Source organism: Ovis aries, chromosome 4, assembly GCF_016772045.2.
Source record: "Ovis aries strain OAR_USU_Benz2616 breed Rambouillet chromosome 4, ARS-UI_Ramb_v3.0, whole genome shotgun sequence".
Classification (NCBI taxonomy): domain Eukaryota; kingdom Metazoa; phylum Chordata; class Mammalia; order Artiodactyla; family Bovidae; genus Ovis; species Ovis aries.
In genome coordinates this window covers 10,471,325-10,487,966 of record NC_056057.1, presented here as the reverse complement: position 1 = coordinate 10,487,966, position 16,642 = coordinate 10,471,325, and the positions used below count along the sequence as shown (strand labels likewise).

The 16,642-nt window shown below is 37.4% G+C and overlaps 1 protein-coding gene across 5 annotated transcripts in view; it reads right to left on the bottom strand.

The window, feature by feature from the left end:
• Positions 1 to 1,191: 1,191 nt before the first annotated feature.
• ANKIB1 (ankyrin repeat and IBR domain containing 1) overlaps positions 1,192 to 16,642 on the bottom strand; it is a 155,719-nt gene continuing 140,268 nt past the window's right edge. For 3 of the 5 annotated variants that reach the window (XM_004007711.6, XM_042249131.2, XM_042249132.2), the window contains 8 exons: positions 15,613 to 15,699; positions 15,462 to 15,528; positions 13,658 to 13,803; positions 12,487 to 12,665; positions 11,614 to 11,665; positions 5,808 to 5,922; positions 4,746 to 4,879; positions 1,192 to 4,389 (listed from right to left, as the gene is read on the bottom strand). In XM_004007711.6, coding sequence (XP_004007760.1) covers positions 3,649 to 4,389; positions 4,746 to 4,879; positions 5,808 to 5,922; positions 11,614 to 11,665; positions 12,487 to 12,665; positions 13,658 to 13,803; positions 15,462 to 15,528; positions 15,613 to 15,699 — 1,521 coding nt within the window. In that variant the 3' untranslated portion in view covers positions 1,192 to 3,648. The remainder of the gene's footprint in view (positions 4,390 to 4,745; positions 4,880 to 5,807; positions 5,923 to 11,613; positions 11,666 to 12,486; positions 12,666 to 13,657; positions 13,804 to 15,461; positions 15,529 to 15,612; positions 15,700 to 16,642) is intronic. The other 2 variants (XM_015095182.4, XM_060414448.1) reach the window with 1 other exon arrangement.

Sequence of the window (16,642 nt, the reverse complement as noted above, 5' to 3'; positions counted from 1 at the left end):
TCTTTCCAGAAAGAAATCTACTGGAGAGAAGGGGATAATGACTGACAAGGCAGTAACATACTGTTGCTAGGTGAAGACCTTGTAATTACAACCACAGCCCAGGGCTGAGATACAACTACTACTCAGCCCCAGAGCCAAGCACATGAACACTTTTCTCCTATGGAGTTTAGTTTCAGCCTGAAAAAGGAAAAAACCCAAATTGGTATTATCGTGTAATATTTAGGTTCTAAAATTTTATTCTTTAGTGATTTACTAACTGTAACTTTTAAAATTATGACCAAATTTCAGTAAGTCTGAGACTGCAATTTCATAACAGGTAAACCACAGTGTGTGCTATGTCACTTCAGCTGAGTCCAACTCTTTGTGACTCTATGGGTTGACTGTAGCCCACCAGGCTCCTCTGTCCATAAGATTCTCCAGATACTGGAGTGGGTTGCCATTTCCTCCTCCAGGGGCTCTTCCCGATCCAGGGATCTAATCCGTGTCTCGTGCACTGGCATGGGGCTTCTTTACCACTGAGCCACCAGATTTTAATTTCATTAACAGGTAAGCAACATGATCCAAGGACTAAAAAGAGAACATAAATGAGATCAGTGGCTGTAATAAACAACATTTAAAGAGTAATTCAGCATACGGACACTGGAGTTAAGCTTGGGATCCACAAACTGACAGGCACAAATAAAACGATGACTCTCAGAGGTTAGCATGGGCACATCTTGTGATGCGTCAGCTGGGGGTCTGGGACTTGTGCCTGAGCACTGAAGTTCAGATGCTGGGGGCTGCTGTAATTACTTAGACGGGAAAGAATAATTAAATGATTGAGAAGCAGGTATTTCTATTCATATGGCATAAAATAATTTTCCTATCCTAAGCAATTTCACAAACTATCTTAAAATTCTTTTTCTATGTTTCTATTAGAGACTTCAAGGAAAAACCATAAGTTTTCTTCTGAAAGTTACAGTGATTAAAAATAATGAGTGCTGAAGTCACAATGTTTTAACACATTATCATGCAAAGTTTAGGCTTATCTCTGGGGTATAAAATGCTCAGTAAGTGGGCTAGTATAAAAAATATTAGGAATTAATCTATTACATGTAAGAACCAAATTAACCCCATCATATTAGAGGGAATTTAATGTGAAGAAGATTAGCTTCCTGACTTGGTTAAACAAAGTCTATAATGAGACAAAAGTGAAGTGGTTTAAGTAATAAATGTTTAATCAAAGAATTTTACATATTATTAACAGCATTCATTTGGCCAAACATCTACACGTTTGTAGAATCCTATTGTATATAAAGTGGGAATGTATCAAGTATAGACTATGAAAGTGCAAATAACAAGTCAAGGTTAGAGTAATTTTTTCTTACATTATAAAATTAACTTGTTTACAAAATAGGCTTTGCCAAACTTTATTTCTGAATTGTTAAGTCAGTGACTGTGTTTTTAAAATATGTACCAAGGAAATACAAATTGGATCCTGATCGCTTTCATGCTCAGGAGAGACCACAGAAGCACAGGGAACTGCGCAAGAGTGTGGAGCCAGAAGCCTCGGCTGCACCGCGAGCACACGGCGCGCTTCCTCCCGCACCGCGGCTCCGCAAGCCGCCTCAGTGGGACAGACTCCTTCTACTGAAAAATTACAACTTGATCTAAAAGCTGAGTGGTGTTGATATTTTCAATCTAAATTAAATTTGTAAAAAAATCCTTTAATGGACTATTTCAGTTTCATATACAGTAATACACTGTAGATAAAGGTAATATTTTCCCCCAACTAATTTTAAGAGGGATTGATATCAATCAATGTTTCTGATAGCTGGGGAAATAAAAACCAGTGTGGACTTCCGATATCCATGGCACAGGAGCAATTCCCACACAGTTTATCCTAAGGGAACCGGGGAATATTAAATACTCTAATATAATGTCTGAGCCATATGATTCCAAGTACAAGGAAATTTCAAAAGCAGGGTTTGGGAACAAAAAGTAATCCAAAATTGTTAATTACAGCTCATGTGGATATTAATACTAACATAACCTTTCACCCAGCCCAGGACTTGCCTGTACAAACTTGGTACTGGAATTTTGGTATCTGTAGATTTCTGATAAGAATCTGGCAAAACATTAAATAGAGTGTTGCATATCTATTTTGCTTATGTTATGCTAGTTTTCATAATATGTAAGTAAAACAGCGATTCCAACAGTTTATTCTAGTTTTAATTACACACTGTACCATTGTATCTTAATTACAACTGAGACCAGCATTTTCTTCACAGTAAGACACTGATAACTAGGAAGGTGATTTTTTCCAACACTAAACAGTAATCACACAGCAAATGAGTATTGTGCAATAGAACAAACACGTCAGCATTTGCGATTTAGTCAAACAAACCGATTGAACATTTAGTTGTTATATTTACTGTAAAGGCAAGGCCATGGGTGGTTTTATGGAGGTCTTTGCAATTCATACAGCATAGTTACTTCAGAAGAGACATTGAAGTTGGAATTACTTACTTGACTGGCAACTACCCATTGAGGTGAGGCAAAGGCACGGTAACATGTTGCGCAGGATGCTTTACTCAGTTTTTTTTTTTTTAATAATTGTGGGATTTACTATAACTCAAGAAAACTCCACTTTTTTTTTTTCTATTTTATAAAACACTTACCATTAAAAGTAATTGCACCCATTAGTAATTAGAATGCACTGTAAAATTGTGAAAACAAAGAACTATGATTGCACTTCCAATAAAGTGTCTCAAAATACAGCACCGCTGTTGCTAATCAACTGTATTTTAATATTAAAATAAACTGTTTTGAACAGCAGCATTAGATTTAGTTAACTTAAGCTACAGGCTACATTTATTTAAATGCAGTCTCCATGGCAACAAAAGCCCACTAAATTCTGGAACATCACTGCTACCAAGTGGCACCTTTTACTTCCAGGAAGGCTGAGACTGCTTGGAAGCCCTCTGGGACACCGCACACCTGAACGCCTTGTCAGCGCATGAGTCAGAGTTTGGCACAAGTGGACTGTAAATAGACATGAGAAGAGATCTCTGATTCATGTGAAATTAAAATTAATTACACTGTGGTAGACGCAGCGCTAAAGAGAAGCCTCGGCTACCTCAATTCACACCGCTCAGACAAAAAGGAAGAAGGAAAGCTACAGAAGAGCACAGAGAGACGGAGGGATAAAATGTTATTATCTTTTTATCTTCAGAAGTTATCTGTCCAAAACAACTTCTGAAATGAAGAAAACTCTAAGTTTTGTTTTTTTTTTAAAGGAAAAACCACCCAAGGATTAGAGACTAAGCCTTTCATTTAATGTTCAATTTAAGTACTGCTGACCTAAACAGAGGACTGCATTTTCTTCGAATGTGGAATCCTGGCTATTTATTCCGTTTGTGTTGCTCTCTCCTGCTCTTCTGTTTGTCAGCATAAAGGGGAAAAGCGATCCAATTAAACACAGAAGAAATTCCCTGTCAGGTTAAAATCAGAAATGAAGCTATACCATTCAAGGGAACTCCTTCATCTTTAATCCTAATGTCAGTGGTTTATAATTAGTTGGAATTAAGTGGATCAAGTCTCTGTAAAGCATACTCCACTAGCATACCATCTGTACCTGCAATTCACTAGAGCCCCGAGACGTGCAGTTCATACTAAGTGTACTTGTTCAGGCCAGTCACTTGAGGTCTGAGGTGTCTGACTTGAAACATCAGAACCATCCCCCTTGTTGGCAGCCTCTTTACCACTGTCGCCAGCTTGAGATGCTGCTTCCCCAGCCAGAGTATTTCCCTCCAGAGGATTTTCTTCTCCTCTTTGGGTTCCTCTACCTTCACTGATCGCAGCATCTTCAAACACTGAAACTTCTGGAGGCATCAGTTCCACATCCCTCACACCTTCTGACTCGTCTTTGACACAGGGGAGCTGAGAATCTGCACTGATTTCTGTAGCTGCTGGAGGAATCAGAGCAATACTTTGAGGGTTCATGTCATGAAACCAAGCCATGATATTGCCAAGAAGATTGTCATTGATGTTGGCGTCCTGGCTGGCTGAGTCAGGGTCACTGGATGAGGGGAGGAATTCACTTCTCGCCTCACTGGGAGGGTGGGAACTCAGGGTGTCAGTTGAAAATGGGTCTCTTTCTGCTCCTAGTCTCATGAGGCTGTCACCAAGTTCCAACAGCTCAGAGCTGCTCAACGCGGCTCGAGGGCTATCAGTGTTCCTGGGGACGGAGTCCAGTCTGGAAGGTAAAGAGGTGCCTATTGCCCCTAAGGATGCTTCATTACTGAGAAAGTCTGTACTTTCTTCATCGATGGCCAGCCCAGATTCTTGCAGAGATAACTGTATTGCAAGAAGTATATTGGGATCATCTTCATCCAAGGAACTCAGAGCCTGAGGCAACAGAAATTAAAATTACTTCAAAATTTAAAAGGAAAAATGATTGAACCCAGTGAGGTCTGCACTATTCTTTTACTAAACAGATAATTAATAGTACCTCCATTTATACAGAAGAACTTTTTGACCTACTACAATCTTATTTTAATTTTCTCCTTGCCCATGCTAAAGGGAAAATAAACTACTTAACTGTAAATCTGAAATAGAAAAATCTTTCCCTGTAGTACAGCTCTGAAGCAAAGATTGTGGAAGGGAAGGGAGAAAAAGGAGAGCAACAGAAGTAAAAACAGGAAGCCAGGCTCAAGGGAGAAAGAGCAAAAGGCAGGGGCAACGAGGCTACCCAGAAAGGCTACCTGAAGAGAGTCCTGGTTCTCGGAACGACTGGCGGGTGTGTAGTCACGCAGGGAAGAGGTGTGCAGCGCACTCATAGACGCAGAGCTTACCACGGAGGCGCCTGGCCTGCGGCCACCGCCACCTTCTGGGAGATCTGTTTTGAAGCAAGCAGTGCCAGAGGGTTTATTCATATCAGGTCTCATACATCTTTTTAACTAAATCGATGACTTTTCTTTCAGCGCTGGTGAAAACCCAGGGTCACAAGTTCACTTCGTCTTTCAGAGATTTTTCATCCATATTGTCTCACCACAAGCAACAACATATATCTAACACAATTATTTCAAATCCATGATCGGTCTTTACAACTTTATTTAGATTATACACGGTTCTATTCATAAAGGCAAGTGCTACCAAGTGTTCATTTTTTTCCCCTTAGGCAACAAGAAAGGTGTTTTAGTTTTCAGAGTTCTTAAAACTAAAGAATTTGCAAGTTACAATAGCCCCCAAAGCTAATCTTTAGGCCTGTCGATCCTGATATATTAAAGATGAGTTGCTGACACTGCTGTAGTTTGAAGATTTTCAATTAACAATTTAATATTTAAAGGATGATAATTTATCTTCACTACTAGGAATTTAAAAAATGTTGATAGGAGAACTAAGGTTAGGAAAAAATATTTCATGAACACACTAAGGGTAACCAACAGCTACAATCTATCAAGTGCTCGCTAGGTGCTATTCGTATTTAAGGGTTTTACACACACTACCCCATTTAATGCTCACAACAAGCTCACAAAGTGACACTACTGTTCTTGCTTCTTTAGAATGAGGGGACCAAAGCTTGCAGAGGTTGAGGGACGAAAGCTTCACACTGACATGCGGCAGAGCTGGAGTCATGAGCTCAGGCCTGTCTGACTCAACAGTCCATGTTCGCCCTGGTTTTCTGCATCCTGTGACATTTGAAGCACCTGCACGCTGACTGTATACCTAAACTGCAAACCCTTTCACAACATTTAGATTAGCCACTTCTACGAAGACATACAAGAGAAATAAGAGATTACAGCAAACCCAATTCAAGGACTCACCTAAAGTGCTTTCACTTGGCTCGTCGGGGTCAGGAGGGTTACTCAGCAGACTGTGCACATCTCCTCGCCGGCGCTGTTGTCTGTGCCTTCTCCGATACTGAAATTCAGCATATTCCTGCATAAACCACAGGTTATAAAATACGGGAGAGCATGCACATTTTAAAATCCAAATAAAACCAACCATACACTTTTTTTCCAGGAAAAAAAATGTGTGATTTTATACACATATTATAAAATCACTTGGCTTTAGAAAAAGAAAACTTCAGGTTTTGCCATGCCAAGGAAAACAGAAAAGGTAAAATGGAAAAGAAAAATTTTACATAGCCATTGTAACTGTGTGAATAAATTGGGAATACTTGCAAGCTTCAATGCTAGATCATAACTGAGCTTCATTTCATATGCCTGGACCTTGTTATCTAAAGTTATAACTAATACCAAAATAATTTCACTCATATGAGTTAGGCCCTCTCTGGAGATCTGGTTTTTAAAAAAGGACTGTGATATATGCAACAGAAAAAAATAAAAAATAAAAGCACACACAGTTAAGTACTTGTTAGACTGAGGGATCTGGTATTCTTTGGGACTACAAACCATATTTACTGCAAAAAAAGAATATGCTGCTGCTGCTGCTAAGTCACTTCAGTTGCGTCTGACTCTGCGACCCCAAAGACGGCAGACCACCAGGCTCCCCTGTCCCTGGGATTCTCCAGGCCAAGAATGCCAGAGTGGGTTGCCATTTCCTTCTCCAATGCATGAAAGTGAAAGTGAAGTCCCTCAGTCGTGTCTGACTCCTAACAACCCCATGGACTGCAGCCCACCAGGCTCCTCTGTCCATGGGATTTTCCAGGCAAGAGTACTGGAGTGGGGTGCCATTAAAAAGAATATGAGGTTACATTTAAAATAAGGTACTACTTGGCTTCCTTCCTGTGTTAGTTCATATGTAGGGTGATCTACAGCCCAGGCAAGGCAAAGTGTTTTCAGTTTAGCATATGGGAAGACACAGATGTGGGCAAATGTCCGCAAGCCTACTTCACATTTGTGGTAACAGTTTTAAGTGGGTTTGCTATCACCGGAGGCAGAACCTGGGACTATTTGCTACCACCTGGGTACACATGTCCTCTTCCAGATTTTAGTGACAGACAGACCAGTGTACATGATACCAGCACGTGTGTGTTAGTCGCTGAGTCGTGCCCGACTCTGTGTATTCTCCTGGACTACAGTCCACCAGGCTCCTCTATCCATGGGATTTTCTAGGCAAGGCCATTGGAAAAATAGCCATTGTCATTTTCTTCTCCAGGGGATCTTCCTGACCCAGGGATCGAACCGGGGTCTCCCGCACTGCAGGCAGACTCTTTGCCACTGAGCCACCACAGAAGCCCTGATACCAGCATAAAAAGGCTAATTTTGAGAATCATTGTAGAATCTTTGAGTGATATACACTAAAATATGATTTTGGTTTATGATTCGTGATTATCTAGTTACTCTAGAATATTCAATATGATTATATTGTGAAAGTAACAGAAATAAATGAGAGTAAGTTTTATAATCCCAGTAAAACTTCCACATCGTGTCACTCAGGTGAAATTCTCCTTTTTCTATGTAAGTAGCTGGACTCTAATTAAAGAATGGAAGGCATCCTATCAGGTTAGAAATAAATGAAGGTAAGACACTACAAGTGTCCAGAGAGATTAACCATGTTCTTTAAAATTTACTGCTGAGCTGAGGCATCGTTTCCTCTTTTCCTGGAGGCCGATCTTCTAAAACTGGATGACTATGTCATCATGGTTCACAGGACCACCAAGTACTACCACATTTCTCAGACAAAGATGGCAACAGAATATTATGCCAGTTTGAGATTTATCTTTGTGATCCACGCAGTTAAAGGCTTTGGCATAGTCAATAAAGCAGAAATAGATGTTTTTCTGGAATTCTCTTGCTTTTTCGATGATCCAGCGGATGTTGGCAATTTGATCTCTGGTTCCTCTTCCTTTGACTATGCCAAAGCCTTTGACTGTGTGGATCACAAGAAACTGTGGAAAATTCTGAAAGAGATGGGAATACCAGACCACCTGACCTGCCTCCTGAGAAACCTGTATGCAGGTCAGAAAGCAATAGTTAGAACTGGACATGAACAACAGACTGGTTCCAAATAGGAAAAGGAGTCCGTCAAGGCTGTATATTGTCACCCTGCTAATTTAACTTCTATGCAGAGTACATCATGAGAAACGCTGGGCTGGAGGAAGCACAGCTGGAATCAAGATTGTGAGGAGAAATATCAATAACCTCAGACATGCAGATGACACGACCTTTATGGCAGAAAGTGAAGAAGAACTAAAAAGCCTCTTGATGAAAGTGAAAGAGGAGGGTGAAAAAGTTGGCTTAAAGCTCAACATTCAGAAAACGAAGATCATGGCATCCGGTCCCATCACTTCATGGGAAACAGATGTGAAAACAGTGGCTGACTTTATTTTTTGGGGCTCCAAAATCACTACAGATGGTGACTGCAGCCATGAAATTAAAAGACACTTACTCTTTGGAAGGAAACTTATGACCAACCTAGACAGGATATTGAAAAGCAGAGACATTACTTTGCCAACAAAGGTCCGTCTAGTCAAGGCTATGGTTTTTCCAGTTGTCATGTATGGATGTTAGAGTTGGACTAAAAAGAAAGCTGAGTGCAGAAGAATTGATGCTTTTGAACTGTGGTGTTGGAGAAGACTCTTGAGAGTCCCTTGGACTGCAAGGAGATTCAACCAGTCCATCCTAAAGGAGATCAGTCCGGGGTGTTCATTGGAAGGACTGATGTTGAAGCTGAAACTCCAATACTTTGGTTACCTGATGCAAAGAGCTGATTTATTTGAAAAGATCCTAACTGAGGGCAGGAGAAGAAGGGGATGACAGAGGATGAGATGGTTGGATGGCATCACCAACTCAATGGACATGACTTTGGGTGAACTCCAGGAGTTGGTGATGGACAGGGAGGCCTGGCATGCTGTGGCTCATGGAGTCGCAAAGAGTCGTACACTACTGAGTGACTGAACGGAACTTATCTTTAGGAAGAATTTGTTTACTTTGTACAGTTGGTGATGGTACAAACTTACTCAGAATTAAATAAACTATTTCACAGAATATACATATTTCCATTGAAGACAACTAAATAGTTGAAAAACAACTGTAAAAGAAACTTGTTATAATTATTCTGATAAAAAAAATCAAATGGCATTCTCTCACCATGCAATAGACTTTTAAAAAATTATTTTCATAAAAGTAAACTTATCTGAAAACTTCCATGGATTCCTAAGATCTCCAAGTAAGCATATGAAAGGCTTTAGTCAGAATACTCCAAATGGTTTGAGAGTGTTATAGCTACAGAGAAGATTTAGAAGTTCTAGGTTTTATAGGGGGAAACGGTGCCAGGAGTGTTTTATTATTGTAAATAATAACAGCCACCGTTTATTGAACACCAGCTCTGTCAGTGACTTAAACAGATGCTTTAATCCTTCCAGAACTTCCATGGGGTAGATATCAGGATCCACATTTGAAAGATGAGAAATGAAGGAAGGTACAGCCTAAGTCGGCCTTAAACTACAGGGTTAGACCTTGAGCTCTGGTGTCCCTGAGACATCTCTATCACACTCTCCTCTGGCGCCACTGCCTTTGTTGTCGTTGTTTTAGTTGCTCATTTGTGTCCGATTCTGTGCGATCCTATGGACTACTGCCCGCCAGGCTCCTCTGTCCATGGAATTCTCCAGGCCAGAATACTGGAGTGAGTTGCCATTTCCTTTTCCAGGGAATCTTCCCAACCCAGGGATCGAACCCATGTCTCATGGAGCACCTGCACTGGCAGGCAGATTTTTAACACTGAGCCACCAGGGAAGTCCCACAGCCCTTAAAGTGGCACAAAACAAACACTAATGCTTGTCAATGACTCATTCAATTTAGCTTAAAAAGAATAAGATGTAATTAACCTTCACAAAAAATATAAATCCAGCCTAAAAGTCTATTGAAGTTTGGCAACATTACTTTTTCATAATCTATATAAAGGCAAAGAGCTAGTTTTCAAAGATATAATTTTGGCAGATACTTGATAATCACACACATGAAGAATTTTAAAATTTCATACTACATGGTAATTCTTTAGATTTGCAATGTTTACATAAAACCTTGGTGCTCAATGTGCCAAATACCTTAAAGAATAAAAAAGTTAAATTATTCTTAAGAATAAAATACTATTTATAATTTTATATTTTTTCAATCCCTGGAGAACAAGAGCTCAATAATTTTATTTAGAAATATTCACACATAAGATAAAAAGCTTCTCTATGTTTACTACAACGAAATCGTGTCAATCATATTAGCAGGCTCTCAATATTCAAGGACAAATATTTTGAAATTCTTTAAGTTACTGCCACAGTCAGAAGTCTCAAGATGATGCATACCTGACTGTGAATATATTTTTGCTCTATTGTGTTTCTACCTTGATATGAAATCTTTGTACTCTGTTTTTGATAACTGAAGCTTATTTATTCCTCCTTTTAGGTGGAAATTTTCCAAACTATCCCCAAAGCTGAAATTATATTATAACACAGAAATATTAAAGTATAGTTTCAAGTAAAGAAAAGGTTCATAATTTGTTTTACAATAGAAAATTCATTAATATATCAAAAATTTTTTTTAAATTTAAGTGAATTTAAAATTTTCGTATCAGAGCTCTAAGCACAAATTTCTCCTCAAGTCAATGCTGTTTTGGATATATCTACCAGTATCAAAAGGCCACAAGGTGATTGCAAGTATTCTCAGCAGCTGAAAGGAGAAAGTATCTGATTTAAATAAACCACAGTCATTTACGAATAATAATCAATTCCATTGTCTTTCAGTTGCAGATATTATATGGGCTATAACTGATACAGGTTTCATAGTTTACAAGAATTAAGTTAAAAGGTTATATCAAAGCGTCGAATGGTATACTGCTGTATGAAGTACAAAGTAGAGAGAACTGCTAAAACCATTTAAAATCAGACTCAACAGTGACAGTGGCAATTTAAATCTCAGAAAATAGCAATGTGTTTAAGATTTTCACTTTATCTTGTTTTTATTGCTATTTGTAGTATTATGGACCTTCTTATTTTAAAATGGGATATAAAGAACAACAATGAAAACAAAAAGATTGTGAAAATCTTAAAGAGAAGCAAAAAGGAAATGATCAAAGCACTCTTTCTGCATAAAATATTAATGTTAAGCTTTCACCTAAATGACTATAAATAAATTATAACAGGTTGTTTCAATAACTTAAAAAATAGATTTTGTATTTATGTTTTTTATAAATTCAGACTGAAACAAGTAATATTATAATTAGAAATGCATTTCTAATAAATAAAATTTCTATTTCTGTTAAAGATATTTTCCAAAAATGTACCCTGAAAGCTGGCCTTCCATAATTAAAATTCAGTAATTAAAAACTATAAGAGGGGGTATGCATTTAATAATGTGATGATAAGTCAATACCATAAGAAGGTAAATGTAGGCTCTGCTGAGGCACTGTTACAATAAAGGAAAGAAAAAACATTGCTTACAGCCTCAAAGGGACGTTTAGAGAACAGAAAAAGTGAAAGGGAAAGTGAAGTTGCTCAGTTGTGTCTGACTCTTTGTAACCCCCATGGACTTTAGCCTACCAGGTTCCTCCATCCATGGGGTTTTCCAGGCAAGAGTAAACAAATGAGGGTGTAAATATAAGCAGGACTGCACTAAGGAAAATCATAACTAACCCAACCCAACCCAAACCAACCCCGCCCCACAAAACAATTACCTCAGGTGATGCAAATCCTAAATATTCCCAATCCCATGTTCCACCAGCAAAGCTACAAAGAAATTAGACACACCATTTGATTTATTATCAGTACAACAAAGTACAAATAATCAGACCCTTGTCCTTTGAACATTACTTCTAACTCCTTTGTTTGGAACTTGCTTAACCAAAGACCAACTACTGAATATAATTAAAATAATTCTTTCAAATTCTATGTTGTTTTATGTTTATGTAAAATGGTGGAAAATTAAAAATCACCATGCTATACCAGAGTTCATTTTATGATTGCTTCTATTTTTAAGTGTTTATATAAAAATAAGGGTCCAAGGAATTTCTAATCCTTATAATTAGTACAAACAAGAAAATATGCTTCAAGTTATAATGCCAGTATAAGTATATGAAATAAAACAACCAAACTCAACTGTTCTTTAATGGATGAGTATGTGGATCACTTACAAAACTTTACTAACATCAGATTTCTAATTTCCTTACAACTTTTTACCAGAAAATACAAGTATGATGGTAACAAGTTGGCAAGGCTTCCAAATTCTACATCATAAGATGTCTATGACTATCAAAATGACACATTAGAATACTTGTTGAATTATGAGTTCACTGAAGTACGAAATTTACCTACCTTAATTTAGTTTGAGAAACTACACAATGACCAACAAAAAATAACAAGAAAAACAGAAATAGCACTGGAGAAAAAAAAAAAAAATCACCAAAAAGAAGTTAACATACTTTTATAAGCTATCCATATTTCAGGTGTAAGTAACTTTCAGGAATATGAGTCCCAGTTGGACAAAAAAATACACTTGCTGCCTCTGTGGCTGGTGCTAGGGTGAGGTTCACTGTGTGTATCCTTTTTACCTGCGTCGTGGAGCTTCCGGCGAGTCTGCAGGAGCGACTCCCCGAGCCACAGACGCCAGGAACTCTTGCCTTTTCTGCTGTACAAGGCATGCCGCCTTGATGATCTTGTGGCGGGGTGTGCGAAGGTAAGGCCTATTGACTTTTTGGGCAAGGTCTTCAGTGACCATTTCTAGGTCTGTCTATGTTAAGAAAAAACAAACAAAAAGATTATAGGACAAATGGGTAAGTCAATAGTAAATTTAGTGTCTACCAGGTTAAATCTAACTCTCTTTTGAAATCAGAAAGTAATCCAACCATCATAACAACTTTCAATTTAACAAGTTTCTACTTTGCAAATTTTAGGAAAACACCATTCATTCAACAGGCATTTATAGCAATGCAGTTGGCATGGATTACAAAGTAGTAGTGAGTACAGCAGCTGTATAAAAAAAATTTATAAACTTGGCCTGTATGAAAAAGAACTAGTAAAATTCAAAGCATTGTACACGCAAATGCAAGGCCACATGGCATAGACTTTATGTAAATGCTGAAGGAAGGTGAGGCAAGGCAAAACCTTTGGGATCTGGGGTTAAGTCTAGAAGACCTCATGGAGAATACGAATATCAAGTATTGAAAGAAATATAAAACATAAATTAGTAGAGGGGAGTTTAAACAGATGATAAAAACATCCGTAGCAAGAGGACAAAGTTTGGTTACTTCAAATAAAGAGGAATGTATAATATACTTGGTTGGCTACACTCATGTCAGTTGGCTTAAATGTTTTACTTATTTTTAAAAGTACTCTAAGTTTTTCTTTCAGTTGCACTGTTAAAATGAACTGGCAAATAACAATTTTCTCATCTGGTAAGTGATGCTGTTAGTTTCATTTTTGAAGACAAAATTCTATCAGGCCAGATTTCAACCTCAACCAGTTTAAAATAAATAAGTGTAGTAGGAAATGCTTGCCTAGCTCAGAGCTCACTCGAATCTGCACAGTGACAAATTCAAACATAAAGAAAATTTCAATTTATTACAGTAACTTTTGTTTTATTTAGAAACCATTCTAAAAATGGAAACAAAATTGTTAATTACACTCTAGTAAGATAAAACTTAGTTGTAAAGCGGTTGAGAAAGGAGAAAATTTGTTTTTCATCATAACTGCATTTAAGTTTAATAAAAAAAGATATCTTACTTGCATGAGTTCAAAAATTTCTTTCTTTGTGCTTTTAAGTTCTAAGAAAAATCCATATGGATAAGAACACTTAAGAATGCGTCGAGTTTTTAAGAGCACATGAACTGCATCTTCAATGAAAGTGGTATCTGGACAGGCTCCTTCAGCTATAAAGTAAACCAGGCACAGTAAAAAAATTTCTTTGCAAATATGCTGTTATAAAATTAATTAAACAACTAAGTTTTCTTAAAATAAAGAAAAAAAAAGACAAATCTCCAAGAAGAAACTGAAGAAGCTGTATCTATATCATAATATTTACTTGAATCAGACTAAAAACCTATGTAAAACTCATACATTTTGCATTTATGTGACCTGCATACATTTATAAATGAAACACGCCCCTGCAGTAGCCCAGGAATGCATCCTAAAGGAATGCATACAATGATCCTGGATTCTGTTCTCACCCTGTTTGTAAACAAATCTAGCTTTACGTTCTAGGCTTTACTAAGTTTCTCAGGTTGTCCCCAGCAGAATTTAGAATAAATGCCTTGCTAAGTTCTTAAATAAAAAAGAGTCTAATTATAAATTATGCTTCTGTAAAAATGATATTGTAAGGTAAAAGATATAACATTGTGGGGGAACAACTGGGTAGCGAATGCATTAGCAGTAAATGAACACTTCACGGAGAGAAAGAGCAGAAGAGGGGAAGAGCAGCTTTATTTCTTCCTTTCTTAGTCTTCTTTTGATTCTTTCTTATATCTCACTATGCTGTCTAGAACCTCCAAAAGGTTGAACAGAAGCAGCAATTCAAATCTACAAGTATTTACTTTACATTTACATGTTTTGGGCACTGTTCTAAGCATTAGGAACACATCGGTGACAGAACATACTGTATAATCTGTGAGGATTTTTTTCTTTCAGTTTTTACTGCGGACAATTAACATTTCAAGAGTTTACTATTGACTTGATATAGTTATGTCATTACTATGGTCTAAGAACTAGTAATTAACAAGGAGATTAAGCTGCTATTGATGCTTTTTGTCCCATTCTAAGCTATTTAGCTTACGGTTATTGTTTTAGTAAAAAAGTTATTCTCATGAAAAGGCTGTTAGTACTCACTACTTTTATAAAATGGACCAAAAAAACATAAAGATGATCAATTGCAGTTTAGGCTTAAAACTTTTTATATTTACGCTATGATAATTTAAAAAATATGACTTTACAACAAACATGCCAGAACCTGTATGCTGTATAGTCACTGTGAGGTATTTATTATATTCAAATTATATAACTAGTATTCAATCCATTTTTAGGAATGTTCTTTTTGAACTTCCATTTTCGGAACCGTAAGTAAGTGCTATATCATGAGTTTGCTTTTTGACTCCAATGTCCATTATTTACCAGTGAGATGATTTTCTCCCAAACCTGTACTTGACTCCCATTCCATAAGGCATTCTGCTAAATTTCTCAAGAATCTTTGGGAGTTAGTCATACAACTGGATAGCTTGTGAATCCTGCTCTGTTGAGTAGGTCAGGGATGCCTTTTCAGTCCATATACTTTAGCCCACGTTGTAGAGCATCAGCAATGGTGCAGAGTAAGCAAAACCATGATGTGTGCTGAGGAGAAGATGAGGTAAGCCAGATGGAAACCTAATCAGAGGCCTCAAATGCTAAAATGCACTCTGGACTTCAAAGAACTCCAAACTACCAAATGGGCTAATGGAGATAATGTATTCCTTTAAGGGTCTTAATCTCCTGCCAAAGAAGTGACTTAAGCATGACAGATATTTTATATTAACTATCATATATATCACTTATAACTTACTTTCTTTGAGAGCTCTACTCAATTGCTCCATCTTTTCTTTGGCTGTTTTAAGAAGGCGTTGTTCTAACTAAAGGAATAGAAATAAACATATCATTTTCTTTCTTACTCACAACAGTATTATACAGTACATCTGAAATGATATAGGACATACCTGATAGCTATGTTCATGATTTTTAAATCTTGTATAATAGTGCATGAATCTGTCAAGTTCCTGAAATCGCTTGTGTTTTTTTTCCGCCTAAGAAACAGAAGTCCAAATGACTTTTATAATATAAACAAAAGTACTAGCTACTAAAATTAGGCTTTTGACCACACAAAAAATTATTAGTGAAAGATAGTAATGCATACAAATTTGTTGCTTGCTTTGCTGAGAAAATAATAACCAATACATTTTAAATGCTTTCCAGAATAAAGTCTTGCATTGGTATTTTCTGTGACAAACCACTGAATCCACTATTCCCAGAGTATGAAGTAAATATGTCTCTCAAGCCCTATGGTCATCAAATCTTCAATGTTTTATTATATTGCATATTGCTATGGACTAAAACGTGTCTCCCATCAAATTCATATGCTGAATGTCTAACCCCCAACGTGACTATATTTGGAAACAGTCCCTGTGATATCACCCTGTGAGGCGATAAAGGTGGAACAAGGTCATGAAGGTGGAGAACTAATCCAACAGAGCTGGCGCTCTTGCAAGCAGAGGAAGGGACACCAGAGCTTGCTCTCCCTCCCTGTGAAGACACAGTAAGCAGACAGCTGCCCGTAAGCCAGGGGCAGTCAGCACCAGAAGCCGACCCGGCACAGGCCTTGGCCCTGGACTCCGTAGTCTCAAGAACTGTGAAAAACACATTTTGTCATTTGAGCCACTTGGTCTGTGGTATTTTGTTATGGCAGCCAAGCAGACTAAGATACCTATTGTATGAAATAACATATCATATTGTTGATATAATGTTAAAATTATTTTTGAGTCATTTTAGAGTTATGCTGGGATATATGTCTTTTCTGATATTACCCATATAAACAAGAAAAAATTAAAAAAAAAGAGAGCTCAGGCTTATAGAGCCATTTTGTTTAAATTAAAGGCTACTTAAAAGTGTATTGAATTTAATGCCTCATTACAATAAAGGTAGGAAAAGAAGAAATGCAAAATACTTCCACTGGTATTAAGTGGCTTAACC